Source organism: Anoplopoma fimbria, chromosome 8, assembly GCF_027596085.1.
Source record: "Anoplopoma fimbria isolate UVic2021 breed Golden Eagle Sablefish chromosome 8, Afim_UVic_2022, whole genome shotgun sequence".
NCBI classification, from domain to species: Eukaryota; Metazoa; Chordata; class Actinopteri; order Perciformes; family Anoplopomatidae; genus Anoplopoma; species Anoplopoma fimbria.
In genome coordinates, this window is record NC_072456.1 from 14,319,231 (window position 1) to 14,331,441 (window position 12,211).

General features: G+C 39.1%; 1 protein-coding gene across 2 annotated transcripts in view; it reads left to right on the forward strand.

The window, feature by feature from the left end:
* Nucleotides 1-166: 166 nt before the first annotated feature.
* Nucleotides 167-12,211, forward strand: part of kdm4b (lysine (K)-specific demethylase 4B) — a 47,054-nt gene continuing 35,009 nt past the window's right edge. The window contains exons 1-5 of one of the 2 annotated variants that reach the window (XM_054602717.1): nucleotides 167-292; nucleotides 2,863-3,291; nucleotides 3,830-4,005; nucleotides 5,070-5,184; nucleotides 5,703-5,896. In XM_054602717.1, coding sequence (XP_054458692.1) covers nucleotides 2,890-3,291; nucleotides 3,830-4,005; nucleotides 5,070-5,184; nucleotides 5,703-5,896 — 887 coding nt within the window. In that variant the 5' untranslated portion in view covers nucleotides 167-292; nucleotides 2,863-2,889. Of the gene's footprint in view, nucleotides 293-429; nucleotides 622-2,862; nucleotides 3,292-3,829; nucleotides 4,006-5,069; nucleotides 5,185-5,702; nucleotides 5,897-12,211 lie in introns of those variants that run through there. The other variant, XM_054602718.1, reaches the window with a different exon arrangement.

Below are 12,211 nucleotides of genomic sequence, written 5' to 3' on the forward strand. Positions count from 1 at the left end.
TGCACGTCGATTTGGTGCGAGCACCGTGGATGAGTAGTAACGAGCGTCTGTTTTCATTGGTTGATTTGTGTGCCTATTAACCAAACGGACCAACCAAACGGTTAGGTTTGTGAAAAAGAACGCCATCACCCGGGTGATTCAGCCAATCCTGAGGCGTAGTTTCTGAGGTGGGCGTGTCTTCGAGTAGTCTCTGCTAGCTAATGCTAGAGGGAAATCCATCCAGGGAATTTTTACAAAACGAAACCAAATCAATTGCTAAAAACAAGTACGGGACAAAACTTTGCTGCAGGAGGTAATATATCCCAAACGAGATTTATTTTTTTACACTCGTGAAGACCGTATTCTCGTGTAATTGTGTTGTGTGGTGGCTGTCGTCGCGTTGTTTTGTTTTTTTCTAAATGCAGACATGGAAGTAGCTACCAAGCTAGTGGCTAGCCAGCGTTAGCTAAGCATACAGAAACGTCAGGACACCGTAAAGCATGGTTGATTGTATCTGTTATTTTGCGTATATGTACAACTAAAGAAGACTGCATCGGAGGTTAATGTGACTTCCACATTTTGCTCATTTTGAAGCGCGCCAGCAACGTTTATTTGTTCGATGTCTTCGATGAATGCTAACAGGTAATGTGAGTTGTGCAGAGCCACCGTCACCCTCAGCAGCAGAAGCTTTACAAATATCATGTTAACTCTAGCAGCAGAGTGTTATGCTCTTCGAGTCTCATATGTGAATTAACTATTATTTGGACAAATGCTGTGTATGAATATCTGCATCTCAATACGTTATTTAGTAAGCAGGGTAGTGTGCTGCAATATTGAAACAAGTTTCAGGCCCAGATCTAGTTAAAGGGGCCATGTAGGCCCTTTTTGTTGTGGTTAGACAGCTGGGGGTCATGTGGCTGCCATGGTCCACTTTTTTTGACATGTTACAAAATGTTGAGTGAAATAATACATGATGTAAATTCTTTGTTTTTGACAACCAGTTGTTATGGACGACATGCATTTCTCAGTCACTGACCAGGAAACAGTAATTGTAATTGTGTTGAAGTCGGTAATATAATACATTCAGCAAAATACATCTAACCTTTGCTTGCAATCCTGCTGTGTACATTTACATTCAGTGTCCTGCTCTACAGGGTGTTTGTGTATGATGCAAATGATGTGTTGAATTGTCTCCATTTGCCTTGCCTTGTAGAAGGAACTCACAGAGAAGCTACTTGCAGTGCAAATTTTGTGATGCAGTCAATCAATATTTGTTTATTCAATTACTGCATCCATCTATGTTATTTTCAGGTGTGGTCAAACACTTAAAGAGGCATATTTATGACAGTTTGGAACAGTAATTGAGAAAATGTTTTTGATATTTTTTGTAAGGGGGTCGGCTAATATTGATAGTTGCTGGATCAAGCCTGTCCAGGGTTGCCATACATGTAGAGTATGTTGATGAGGTTCAAACTGGTATGTTAGATTTCTTATTTTTCATTTTAAGCGTTGCATTTTTTTTCTGACTAAAACTGAGCAGTGTATTTAAATTTTACATTCAACCAAATGGACACATTTTTGATTTCATTGAGCAGGGGAAAAGGGAGCCAAATAAGAAACATCAATTATAGATACTGCTGTGTCAGGTGAAAAGAAAATATTTCGACGATAGCACTACATTTAAAATCACATTAAGTGTTCCATCCAGAGTAAGAGGAAAAACAACCTGTTGACCAAGTTCCCAAACAGAACCACTAAGCAATTATTTAAATGGAACAGTTTGTCAGTTGTCTCTTTGTTCAGTTTGTCTTCATAAGGCAATAGGTCTGAAGTTTTTTACCTCCCCATATTGATTGCAATCCAAAATACAGTGTTTTTCCAGGATCATTGATCCTTTATATTCATATCACTTTTAGGCAGATGTCTTGTATTTTAAAACACATTAATCCACCCATTTTACCTGCAGTATTTTTTCCAGGAATTGTAGAACCTTTTTAGGAATTATAGTTGCCTTTTACTATTTTTAAACTTTCTTTTCTTTTTTTGTTTTTTACAATGAATTGTTAGTTTACAAAATATCAGAAGCTAGTGAAAACAAGTTCCCCGAGCCCATTGTGACACCTTCTAAATGCTTTATTTGTTGGACCAAAATTCTTAAACCCAGAGATATTCAGTTTACTATAATATAAAACCAAGAAATGTATAATTTTCTTTCGATTGGTTTAAGATCAAAATACTTACTGTTACAGCTCTGAAATTTAACTTCCTTGTCTAAAGTTGTTTGCCCTAGGGAAGTCTCTAATGGGGTGGAGTTTGTTGTACTTAAAGTCGCAGGTTTGTCAAACACAAGCACCAGTTGCCAGTAATATCAGTATTAGGACTACGGGCCAAAATGTTCTGTGTAACAGTTTAATAAAAGCCTTCCTGATTCAACTAAATAGTGAACCATCAGTTTGTCTCTGTTTTTCTTCCTGCAGTGGTCAATTTGTCTAAGTTTAACATGTTGTGGGACTTTAGGCCATTGCATGTTTATGCAATAATTCACAATATAAAAACAGGACAATATGCATTAGTAAAGGTTACATGCAGTTGAACTAGAATGTGTCTGAAGCAATCTTATAGCAATTCAGTTCTGTTTTGGTTAAGCAGAGCACGCTATGGTGCTGGATGTGGTCAGGTTTGGTTTGTTGGGATCCATATTTATTTATTTATTTATTTATTCAGTCTTGTTGGCTCCTAAAAATCTACCAATCTGGTGTTTTAATTTTGTAAAAAGTTGGATTATTTCAATTTAAGAAGGAAACCCTGCACTCTGCTCCTGGCAGTTTAAAGGACGCTGTGTTGGCCTGAATATGCCCTGATTGTCCATGTTCTCCCCTCCAGGATTACCTGCAACCCTTAAAAGACCCAATGGCTACCGACAAGCCCATGGACGCGGTGCCAGCTCCTCATCCTGCCCCAGCCTCACCCCCCGACACCGCCCCAGCTTCCCCTCCTGCTCTCAGCTCTAGTGCAGCCCAGGACCAGATTCCCACCGAGGGGCCAGCAGTAGCTGAAATCCGAGACACAGCGGTGACCCCAGAACATGATGCTGCTCCAGATCTCCCCCTGCCGCTTCCTACAGACCCAGACGCTGCCCCAGTCCTTGTTCCAGGTTCTGAGCTGCCCCCGGTACCTCTGCTGCCAGTCAGCGCTAAGAACCCCAGCTGCAAGATCATGACCTTCCGGCCCACCATGGAGGAGTTCAAAGACTTCGCCAAATACATCGTCTACATGGAGACTCAAGGAGCTCACCGTGCTGGCCTGGCAAAGGTGAAGACATACTCTTTTACACATACACTAACATATTTGATGTAGTCCTTTACAGTCCTGTTACATTAAGGTCTAATTCAATCCCATCAGCAGGTACCATTCATATCCTATTTTATCTTGCATTGCCTAGCCTTTATCTAAAATGAATATTGATGTCTAAAACTATCAACCAATATTGACTACTAAAGCACAAAATTCAACATTTTAGTCACTAACAACCAAATAACCCAAACATTCAATCATTTTTGTATATTCTTTTTCATTTTAGAAGCTGGAATCAGCAAATGTTTAGCATTTAGCATTTATTCTCTTTTACATTACATTACATTACATTATTACAGTCATTTAGCAGACGCTTTTAAGTAGTAACAAATTAATGTTCAGTCTAATAATTAACAGATAATTATCTGAGTATCAAAGTTAATGTTCTCCACAAATACAGTAGCTGCATGTGGCCATAGGTCATCTTAAAACACTCAATTTGAATGGCAGCTTACTGAATGTAAAATAAATGGTATCAATCTGTCTCTTTCACCAGGTGATTCCCCCGGAGGGCTGGAAGCCCCGGAGGTCCTATGACACCATCGAGGACATGGTCATTCCAGCTCCCATCATGCAGGTGGTGACCGGACAGTCGGGTCTATTCACTCAGTACAACATTCAGAAAAAGTCTATGACCGTGAGCGAGTACCGCAAACTGGCCAACAGCAAGAAGTAAGTTGGTCCCCAATCCAGAGGCCTCATGTATAAACGTGTCTGCTCATTTTACATTTGTAGACATTGTCAGCCGTGTGTTTAGAGGGTATTCAGATTGACTGTGAGAGGCTTCTGCTTCATTTTTGTCTAACAAGCAATATGTTTAGATGTTAGATTTATGTGCTCACATTAAGTCCAGTTTAATAAATAAAATACAAGCATACTGTCTAAGGACCATTGGTTTATCAATAAGGCTTTTAAAAGAAAAAGGTAATGACCTCTACCACTCATCCAAACATTCCAGCAAATGGTTTAAAACCTACATTCCTAACAATGATTGATCTATGATTGTCATAAAACTCCACCAGCAAGAACAAAATTGTTTGTTTTTTGATTAAGATGTAACGGAGTTACGTCAACATTTGATGATACTATTTTACGAAGTGCCAGCTGTGAAGAGTTGAATAGTTCACCTTTTTAAACATGATATTGTCTCAAAGGTGAATGATTATACAGATTTAAAGTTAGCAGCAACTAAACATTTAAAAAGACCAAGTACTCTGTAGAGGCACTGTGAAAAGCCTTGTTCCTGTAGGTTTGTTTTGTCTTTGGTCTTTTCTGCCCTCTAGTGGTCCTAAAATGTCTAAATGAAGCTGAGTGAAGATGATAGTAAAACCATATCTATAGTTATTAAGGGGTTTGTCTAGGGATGGGCATGTAAACTACTACTGATAATATGAAATAATAATATTGATCTATTTCATATTAAAACAGTGGCATTGTCCACATCATTTTCCATTTTGGCTGTTAAGGAGTCAAAGTTATTTGGATGATCTTGTCTCCTTTTTTAAAGAGTCAAAGCTAGCGTTTTTTCTGCAGCAGAATCCAAGAATGTCTGTATGGATGAGTTGTTTTTTTTAGATAGCACCTAAGGCCCCTATTAAAGTAGCTAATGCTAAAGCCACATGTTAGTGATCCAAAACGGACTGCTCAAATTGCTGGATGCTTGTTGACATGAGGGTTTAGTTAAAGGGCCGTCTCTCTACTTACTGCTCACAATATGACTCCTGTGCCGTTTTCAGGTACTGCACTCCCCGGCACAAAGACTTTGATGACCTAGAGAGGAAATACTGGAAGAACCTGACATTTGTGTCGCCCATTTATGGTGCAGATGTCAGTGGCTCCATCTATGATGAGGTGAGTGTTGTGTGTGTGTGTGTGTGTTCCCAAGAGAGGGTGAGAGTGCTGGGACTGATTTGTTAACACTGCTTTTTTTGCGAGATACTTTGATCAGGGTTATTAATTAGGACTGCTATTCAGTGATTTGAGGACAAAGAGACTGTATGTCAGCATATGAACTGTTTTCAACAGTGTAACTCTTACTGAGATTTCTCAGACCTGCTGGTTTACAATATTATTGGTCTGGGAACTTAACTTAAAAGACACCCTGTACCTAATTAATGCACCACAGTGATGCATATTTAAATGATATGATTAATGGATACATGTTAATTGTAATACAATGACCTAAATATAAGAAAGACACTCTTAAGATTGGGTTTTTCTCTCTATGGTGACAAGATCAAAGATCAGAGAGCCAGCAGGTTCATTTTTAAAGCACCATCATGTGGACACTGACTGAATTCAAGGACTATTTTTAGTGTGGAGTGCAGACACCACATGCTAATCATAAAATGTCTGTTGCCTCTGTTCAGGACATTCAAGAGTGGAACATTGGCCATCTCAACACACTGCTGGATATGGTGGAGCAGGAGTGTGGCATCGTCATCGAGGGTGTCAACACTCCCTACCTCTACTTCGGCATGTGGAAGACCACATTTGCCTGGCACACTGAGGACATGGACCTCTACAGCATCAACTACCTGCACTTTGGACAGTCAAAATCCTGGTCAGTCACCTTTTTAATTATAATCTTACTTGAATGATGTAACAACAATGGAGGCTATATTTTCGATTTCAGAAGTAAAGTTTGCATAGATAACTAAGTGGAGGTTTAAGCATAGCCAAAGACTTTTGGGTTGTGCACTGACGAGGCTTTTTAGGCTTATCTCTGATCCCCGAGTGAATTCAATCACTGATTATGATTAACCAATCCAACAATGATATCCCATTGTTTGTTATTCAAAAACTCTTGCACTTTATAAAAAAAAAATACGTTACCTTATATTGTAATGTAATGTTGAGGTTATTTTCAAAATATTTATAAAGAGTAATTCCTCCTCGTGGCTTTTTTCATTGACCACTTCACAACTGAATGAACTGAATTTAAATCTTCAGGGAAAAGACAATTCAGTTCAATACATTTTTCTGAAATGAAGTACTTTTATTTTAAGAGTCACATTTTAAAAAGCTTTCTGTTAAGTATTTTATTCATGAAATGCCCATATTTGACCTCAAATAAGAGAAAAGCATTTATTTTGTTATTATAGTATATATTATTTGGAATTCATTCAGTTGAATTTGAAATTGACATAAATATTGTTGAGATATTACTCGATTTAACTTTCTTTATTTAATTTGACAGTCAGTTATTGACTACATACAGATGTTGGTATAACTGCTAGGCCACTGCAATATATATGGCACAAAATCACAGCACAAGTAAGAAATTTTTTTGATGTTGCATAAGGAAATTCTCTCCCATTTGACCTCGCTGAATTTTGATTGAAACCCCCTGTTTTAGATACTACTAAATCTCTGCTTTAGACTATATTACAATAGTTTTATGCTACTTTGAACATGCTGTGTTGTGCTCACAATATTGAGGCTTCCCATATAGTTATTTCACCCTCTGAGCTTTCCTTATTTGAGAAATTTGATCGTGCTTGACATTTTTCCGAATTGGGTTTTGACCTTTTTAGATATTGGTTTTGTTTATATCGTCTGATAACATTTCGAGCGTTTTTTTTTTTGTTTTTTAAAGAATTGTTTTGAAAATGTTTTCCTCCCTTCAAATCACTTTGATTTGTCCTCTGATTCCTCAAGACTCATTCCTTTGTACAGTACGTCTGAGGAATGTTGAACAAAAGAAAAACCTTATATTATGACCTGACTTTCACGCATTGTGAATTTGACGTTTCATCGTAACTCTGCACTTGTGAAAGCACAAGCTGAAACTATTTGTTGCAGCTGTTGTGTAGGTATAGCTGTGAGCTATTTGGATTCTATTCCGTACATCATTATTATAGTTCCTTCTGTTTCTGTCACTCACCTCTGGAGATCCTTGGTACCTGCAGAAAAATAATTTTTTACTCTTTTTTTTTTTTTTTTTTTTTACTCTTTCTACCCCTTGATTTTCTCGTGAGTGTGTTTGTTTTTCTGCCCATTTTTTTTTTTTACCATCTATGGCACTGCAGGTGGTGAGCAGTGCCAACCCAGCCTTGGAGCTTTCAGAAATACAGTATTATCTGTATGTGTGTGTGTGTGTTTGTCTTTCTGTTTGCTCTCTCACCTGTCTTCCTTTTTGTCACAGTATGTATCCCTCCAACTTCCCCGTCTCTTGTCTGCTTCCTGGATTGGTGTTCAGTGTGCGTGTTTGTGAGCATCACTGTGCGCTTGGTACTAGTTCCCCCTCTCTGTGATGTGATCGCTCATTAAAATCATCTCTCTGTCTTGTTTTCACACCTCTCACTGAGAGCGGGAAGGTTTCATTACAACTCACTGTCAAAGTGTGTGAGTGTGTGAGTGAGTGAGTGCGTACCACGACAGCTGCGGTTTTGTACCGGTCGAGCAGACACGTTCCCTTCATACTACAATTGAAGGTCCATGTTGGCGTTCCACACATGCGCATTTCCCGATTCACTCTCCATTCCAGGTGGTAGCTGTAATGCATCATGATGCTGTTTGCCGGGAGTTCAACGCCATTTGGCTGTATTTGTTTTTCTTTAAAGAAAAATTGCTAGTAATGGCGGATCTCCTCGCACAACCTCTCTTCAAAGCAAGCGTCCATTTTGTTATCATCTTCTTCCTTTTGGCAAACCAACAGGAGGTGCATACGCCACCAACTGGACTTGAGTGTGCAACAAAACTGGAGCGTCACAAATTTTTGGTTTGGCATGCAGACCTTCGCAACATACGTACACAAGTATGAATTGGCCTCAAGACTCAAGAGAAAAAGATTCAAATGAAGTTGTCGATATTTACAAGCAAATATGCATATTTGTTTCTCTCTTTTATTGAAATAGGATGAATTATTTGTGTATATGTCATAGTGCCTCTAGGACTTTTTAAAGCTTAAATCTGCCCATGCTGAGTCTGCAGTTTGCCAACACATTAATGCATATTAACATTCTTGCTTTCTTCATCGTTATACCTACACTTACTTTGCCCATACCATCATCCATGTTAAGACTAATTTAGTTTCCGATGGATGGATGCACACCATTCTTTTCTTTTATTTCACTCGCTTGGTTTTGTTCTCCCTCTGTCACTCCCTCAGTGCTCGCCAAGCCATCCCATCCTCATTTTTCTGAAATTGAATCATTTTCACTTTTACACTTGTGTGCGGTGGGGTAATTACATGCTGTTAAACAGAGCATGCCCCCTTAAAACACACACACTCAAACACACTCTCTTCTTCTCGTAGTGCAGCCGTTTGTGAAATTAAGTCCATTCCCCCTGCAACTCAGCTCCCATCAAAGTCAGACCCCACCATAACCACTACTACTACTGCTGCTACACGCATACACACACACTGGCGAGCGTGTAAAAGATCTCACCCTCAGCAGTCCGTCACTTTCTCCTTGTCTCTATCCCTCCATCACTCTTTTTCTCTTTATTGTCATTGCTGAAACCCTCTCAATCACCCTTCTACTCCAACACACAGCAGCAGATCTGCTGTCAGATGAAAGATTAGCCTCAGAGCATGTGAGGGAAAGGTAGGGAAAGGCTGACGAAAGAGAATTGAAAGGGATATTTTGAAGTGTACCCCAGCTGCAGCTTCCAGAGTTTATTATGAATCCATCATTCCTCAGCCTCTGTAGTCCAAAAGTTTATAACCATTCTCAGTATTTCTGTCTCAGAGGAGAGAAACGCAGAGCTGAAGATCTGCATATAGCATTAGTTGGGTTGTAACTGAAGTTTGGATGTTTGGTGGGGTTATCTGGGCTTTGACTTGGTGTTTATTGTAATTGTTGCACCTTTACAGGTTCAAAAGTTTCTTTGAATAATTTTCAAGTAATCTCCAGAGGGTCTGAGATATGCTGCCAAGAGCAATCGTCTGGTCAAAATGTGGCCTGTGTGTGTGTGTGTAAATACATTCACACGCACACACACATATACATATATAGGCACAACAACAGAATAATGTTGCATGTGGAGATGGTGTAGACAATTGGAAAGAGATGTGAAGGGCGTTAGATTTCGATGTTTGTTAGGGCACAAAAATACAGCAAATACTGGAGGGGAACTCTTGCCTAATGCTAAATGTTAAATGCATTCAGGTCTTATCGTTCAAACTGTAGTTACAGACAGCCGAGGTGGAAAAATTGTTCTTGAACATCTGGAATTTCTGGCTGGACCAAAAATTATTTTGGTGTATTTTACACAAGTGTATTTTATTTCACTTGTTAACGAACTGCTCCAGATATGTAACACATGAAATGTAGCAATTTTAGGCTATTTATGGCTAGCAGTGAATGTAACTGCCCTTGAATACTGTTCCCAACATTCCCAAGGTGGAATAACGGCAGGTTCTCCTGTTCTACCCATTCCCCTGACATTGCACTCATGTAATATAATGCAAGTATTATTTGATGTTGCAGAAGAGTAACAGCCACCCTACCTTATTTAGATCTGGCCACAGAAAGGATGAATGTAGGAATTGTTTGACTGGAGAGGTTTCAATACTGCTTCGTACTGGGTTCCTTCGGTCGATGACCTCCAAGGTAGGTAGAACCTACACCCGGCTCTAGTCATCTGACAGATATGTGCACTCAGTTCTTACATTACACTTGAGAAACATTCTTGTTACCATTTAAGGGCAGCAACTGTTATTGTTCCTCTTCCCGCCTGTGGCCATGAATCAGCTAGAAGCTTAATTAGAAGATTGTGCGTACATGTACTGTACTGTAGCATGTCTTCCAGGACGTAAAACACACAAATACATGCTATCATGATGGCTTAATATCACCTGCCAGCAAGGCTGCCTCGCCATAGATAAATCATACTCCATCTCAGATAGGTGAAAACATTTAAGCTTTCATTTGCTGTGTGTTTGTTTTATTTGTGAATTTCTCTCTTTGCTGCCGGGGGGGGTGGTGACAGACATGTTACTGCCATGGCAACCGTGGCCTTAGGAGGGAGGGAACAGGAGGAGACACGCTGATCGACTGATTTGTTTAGTTTGATACTGGGATGGAAGGGATCATCTGAGTGATGAAATAGGAGCAAATTTACACAGAAACCTTTGCAATGTGATCCCCCCCCAAAGACACAAACACCTTCCCAAAGTAATACACTGTCATTTTAGGAAATTCACTTATTTCCTGTCTTACCAAGAGTGAGATGCAAAGATCAATATTAATTTCACCTTCAGAACAGAGGTACGTGTTTAAGCTAGCTAAGCACAAACGCTACTTGCGCCGTAAGGCCCACCTTGTTTATCCTCCTGGTATGACTGAGTTCCACATAGCGTCTGAGCTAACGTCACAATGATGAGTGCTATGGGAATTGAGTCTACTCATCAAATCGTAAAATGTGATTTGAGCCACATTGCTATAACAATGGTGCATGCTACTAATGCAAACAAGTGCTCTAACGCACATTATGAATTACATGAATTCTTTATGACACTTTTTTGAGTGTAACTGATGAAAAATAATGACCCAGGACAGCTTGTGTGGTGTCTTTGGTGGCCATTTTCTTGTTTCTAAGTTACATGTACTGTACCAAAAGTAAATAAGACACAGTGATCCATGTGGAACCAAAGTCTGAGAGCTATATTTGCTCATATTGGCACTCAAAATAAGGTTTGTCTCATAACTTCATTCTCTTAATTAAAAAGTCAAACCCAAGGCTTGGTTTAAGTTGAGGCCAAGTTTTCTGGTAAATTGAAATACAACCTGGTGGGACTCAGAAGTTATTACTTGTCTTGTAGTCACACGGCAAAGTACACCTGGTTCAATAGTATTGTTTCTCATCATGAATAACCTTGAGAGCAAAATGCACAAATGAAATATGTATTTAGAGAACAATAATTATGGTAATGAAACTAGGACAAAGTCACAGTAGTTAGTTAACCGCATATTTATTCACTAAAATAGGCAAGTTACAACTCTGAGATAAAAACCTGAATTTCAAGACATTTGTTTCTTGTCAAAATATCACTTGCCAGCTCCAGAACAGCATGAAGGACTTCAGTATGGAGCCTTTGATGTGGGATACTTGTGTAAATCCAGGCTAGAATAATAAATATTTGAGGAGGCTGCACCCCTCTGAAGCTCTTAGCTTTTCGTCTACAGATGGCAGTGTGGCACCATGTATTTGCACCTCTGACTCAATTTGACTTTGTGTGTTACTTTCATCGTGTTAATTATTTTTCTCTCTCCCCCTTTCTCTCTCTGTCTTATTATGTCTCTCCCTAAGTGTTTCTCATCATCTCTCCATCTTTGCTCTTTCTTTTTTATCTCTCCTTTTCTGTCTCCCTTTTGTTTCAAACAGCATTGTGGTTGTTGAGGCTTGAGGAAGGAGGGAGAAGTTTAAGCTTTTTTTTTTTTTTTTTTTTTACCCCTATAGTTCATTGCCTGAGATCTGTGGAGGATTGAGCAACCCAGAGGAAATAATTGCAGTATTAGAAAGCGTTGTAATAACTCCACAAATGAACGGATCAGATTTGAGCTTTGCTGGCTCCCTCCCACTCTGTCTTACAAATAAACTCGCTTTCTAAATGTAGCATCTGACATTTGATGTAATGGTACATTCTTTAAACGACTTTTAGTTATGTTAGTAACTGGCTCTACCCATGAAGCAAGTCAGAACCAGTGCCACAGGCTCTGCTTCTTGTGTACAGTAATAAAACAATAGGCAAAGTTGGAATAGGAAAAACATTCAAATATGATAAAGCACTAAAAAAAGGGTATCTTAATTTCTAACGAGTATAGCTATCACATTTTTTAAAACAAAGCAGTAATAAACAAAGACAAACTAGAGTAGATGGAAACAGTGCTGGCAAACTTAAAACCACCTTCTCCCAATCACTGATAAG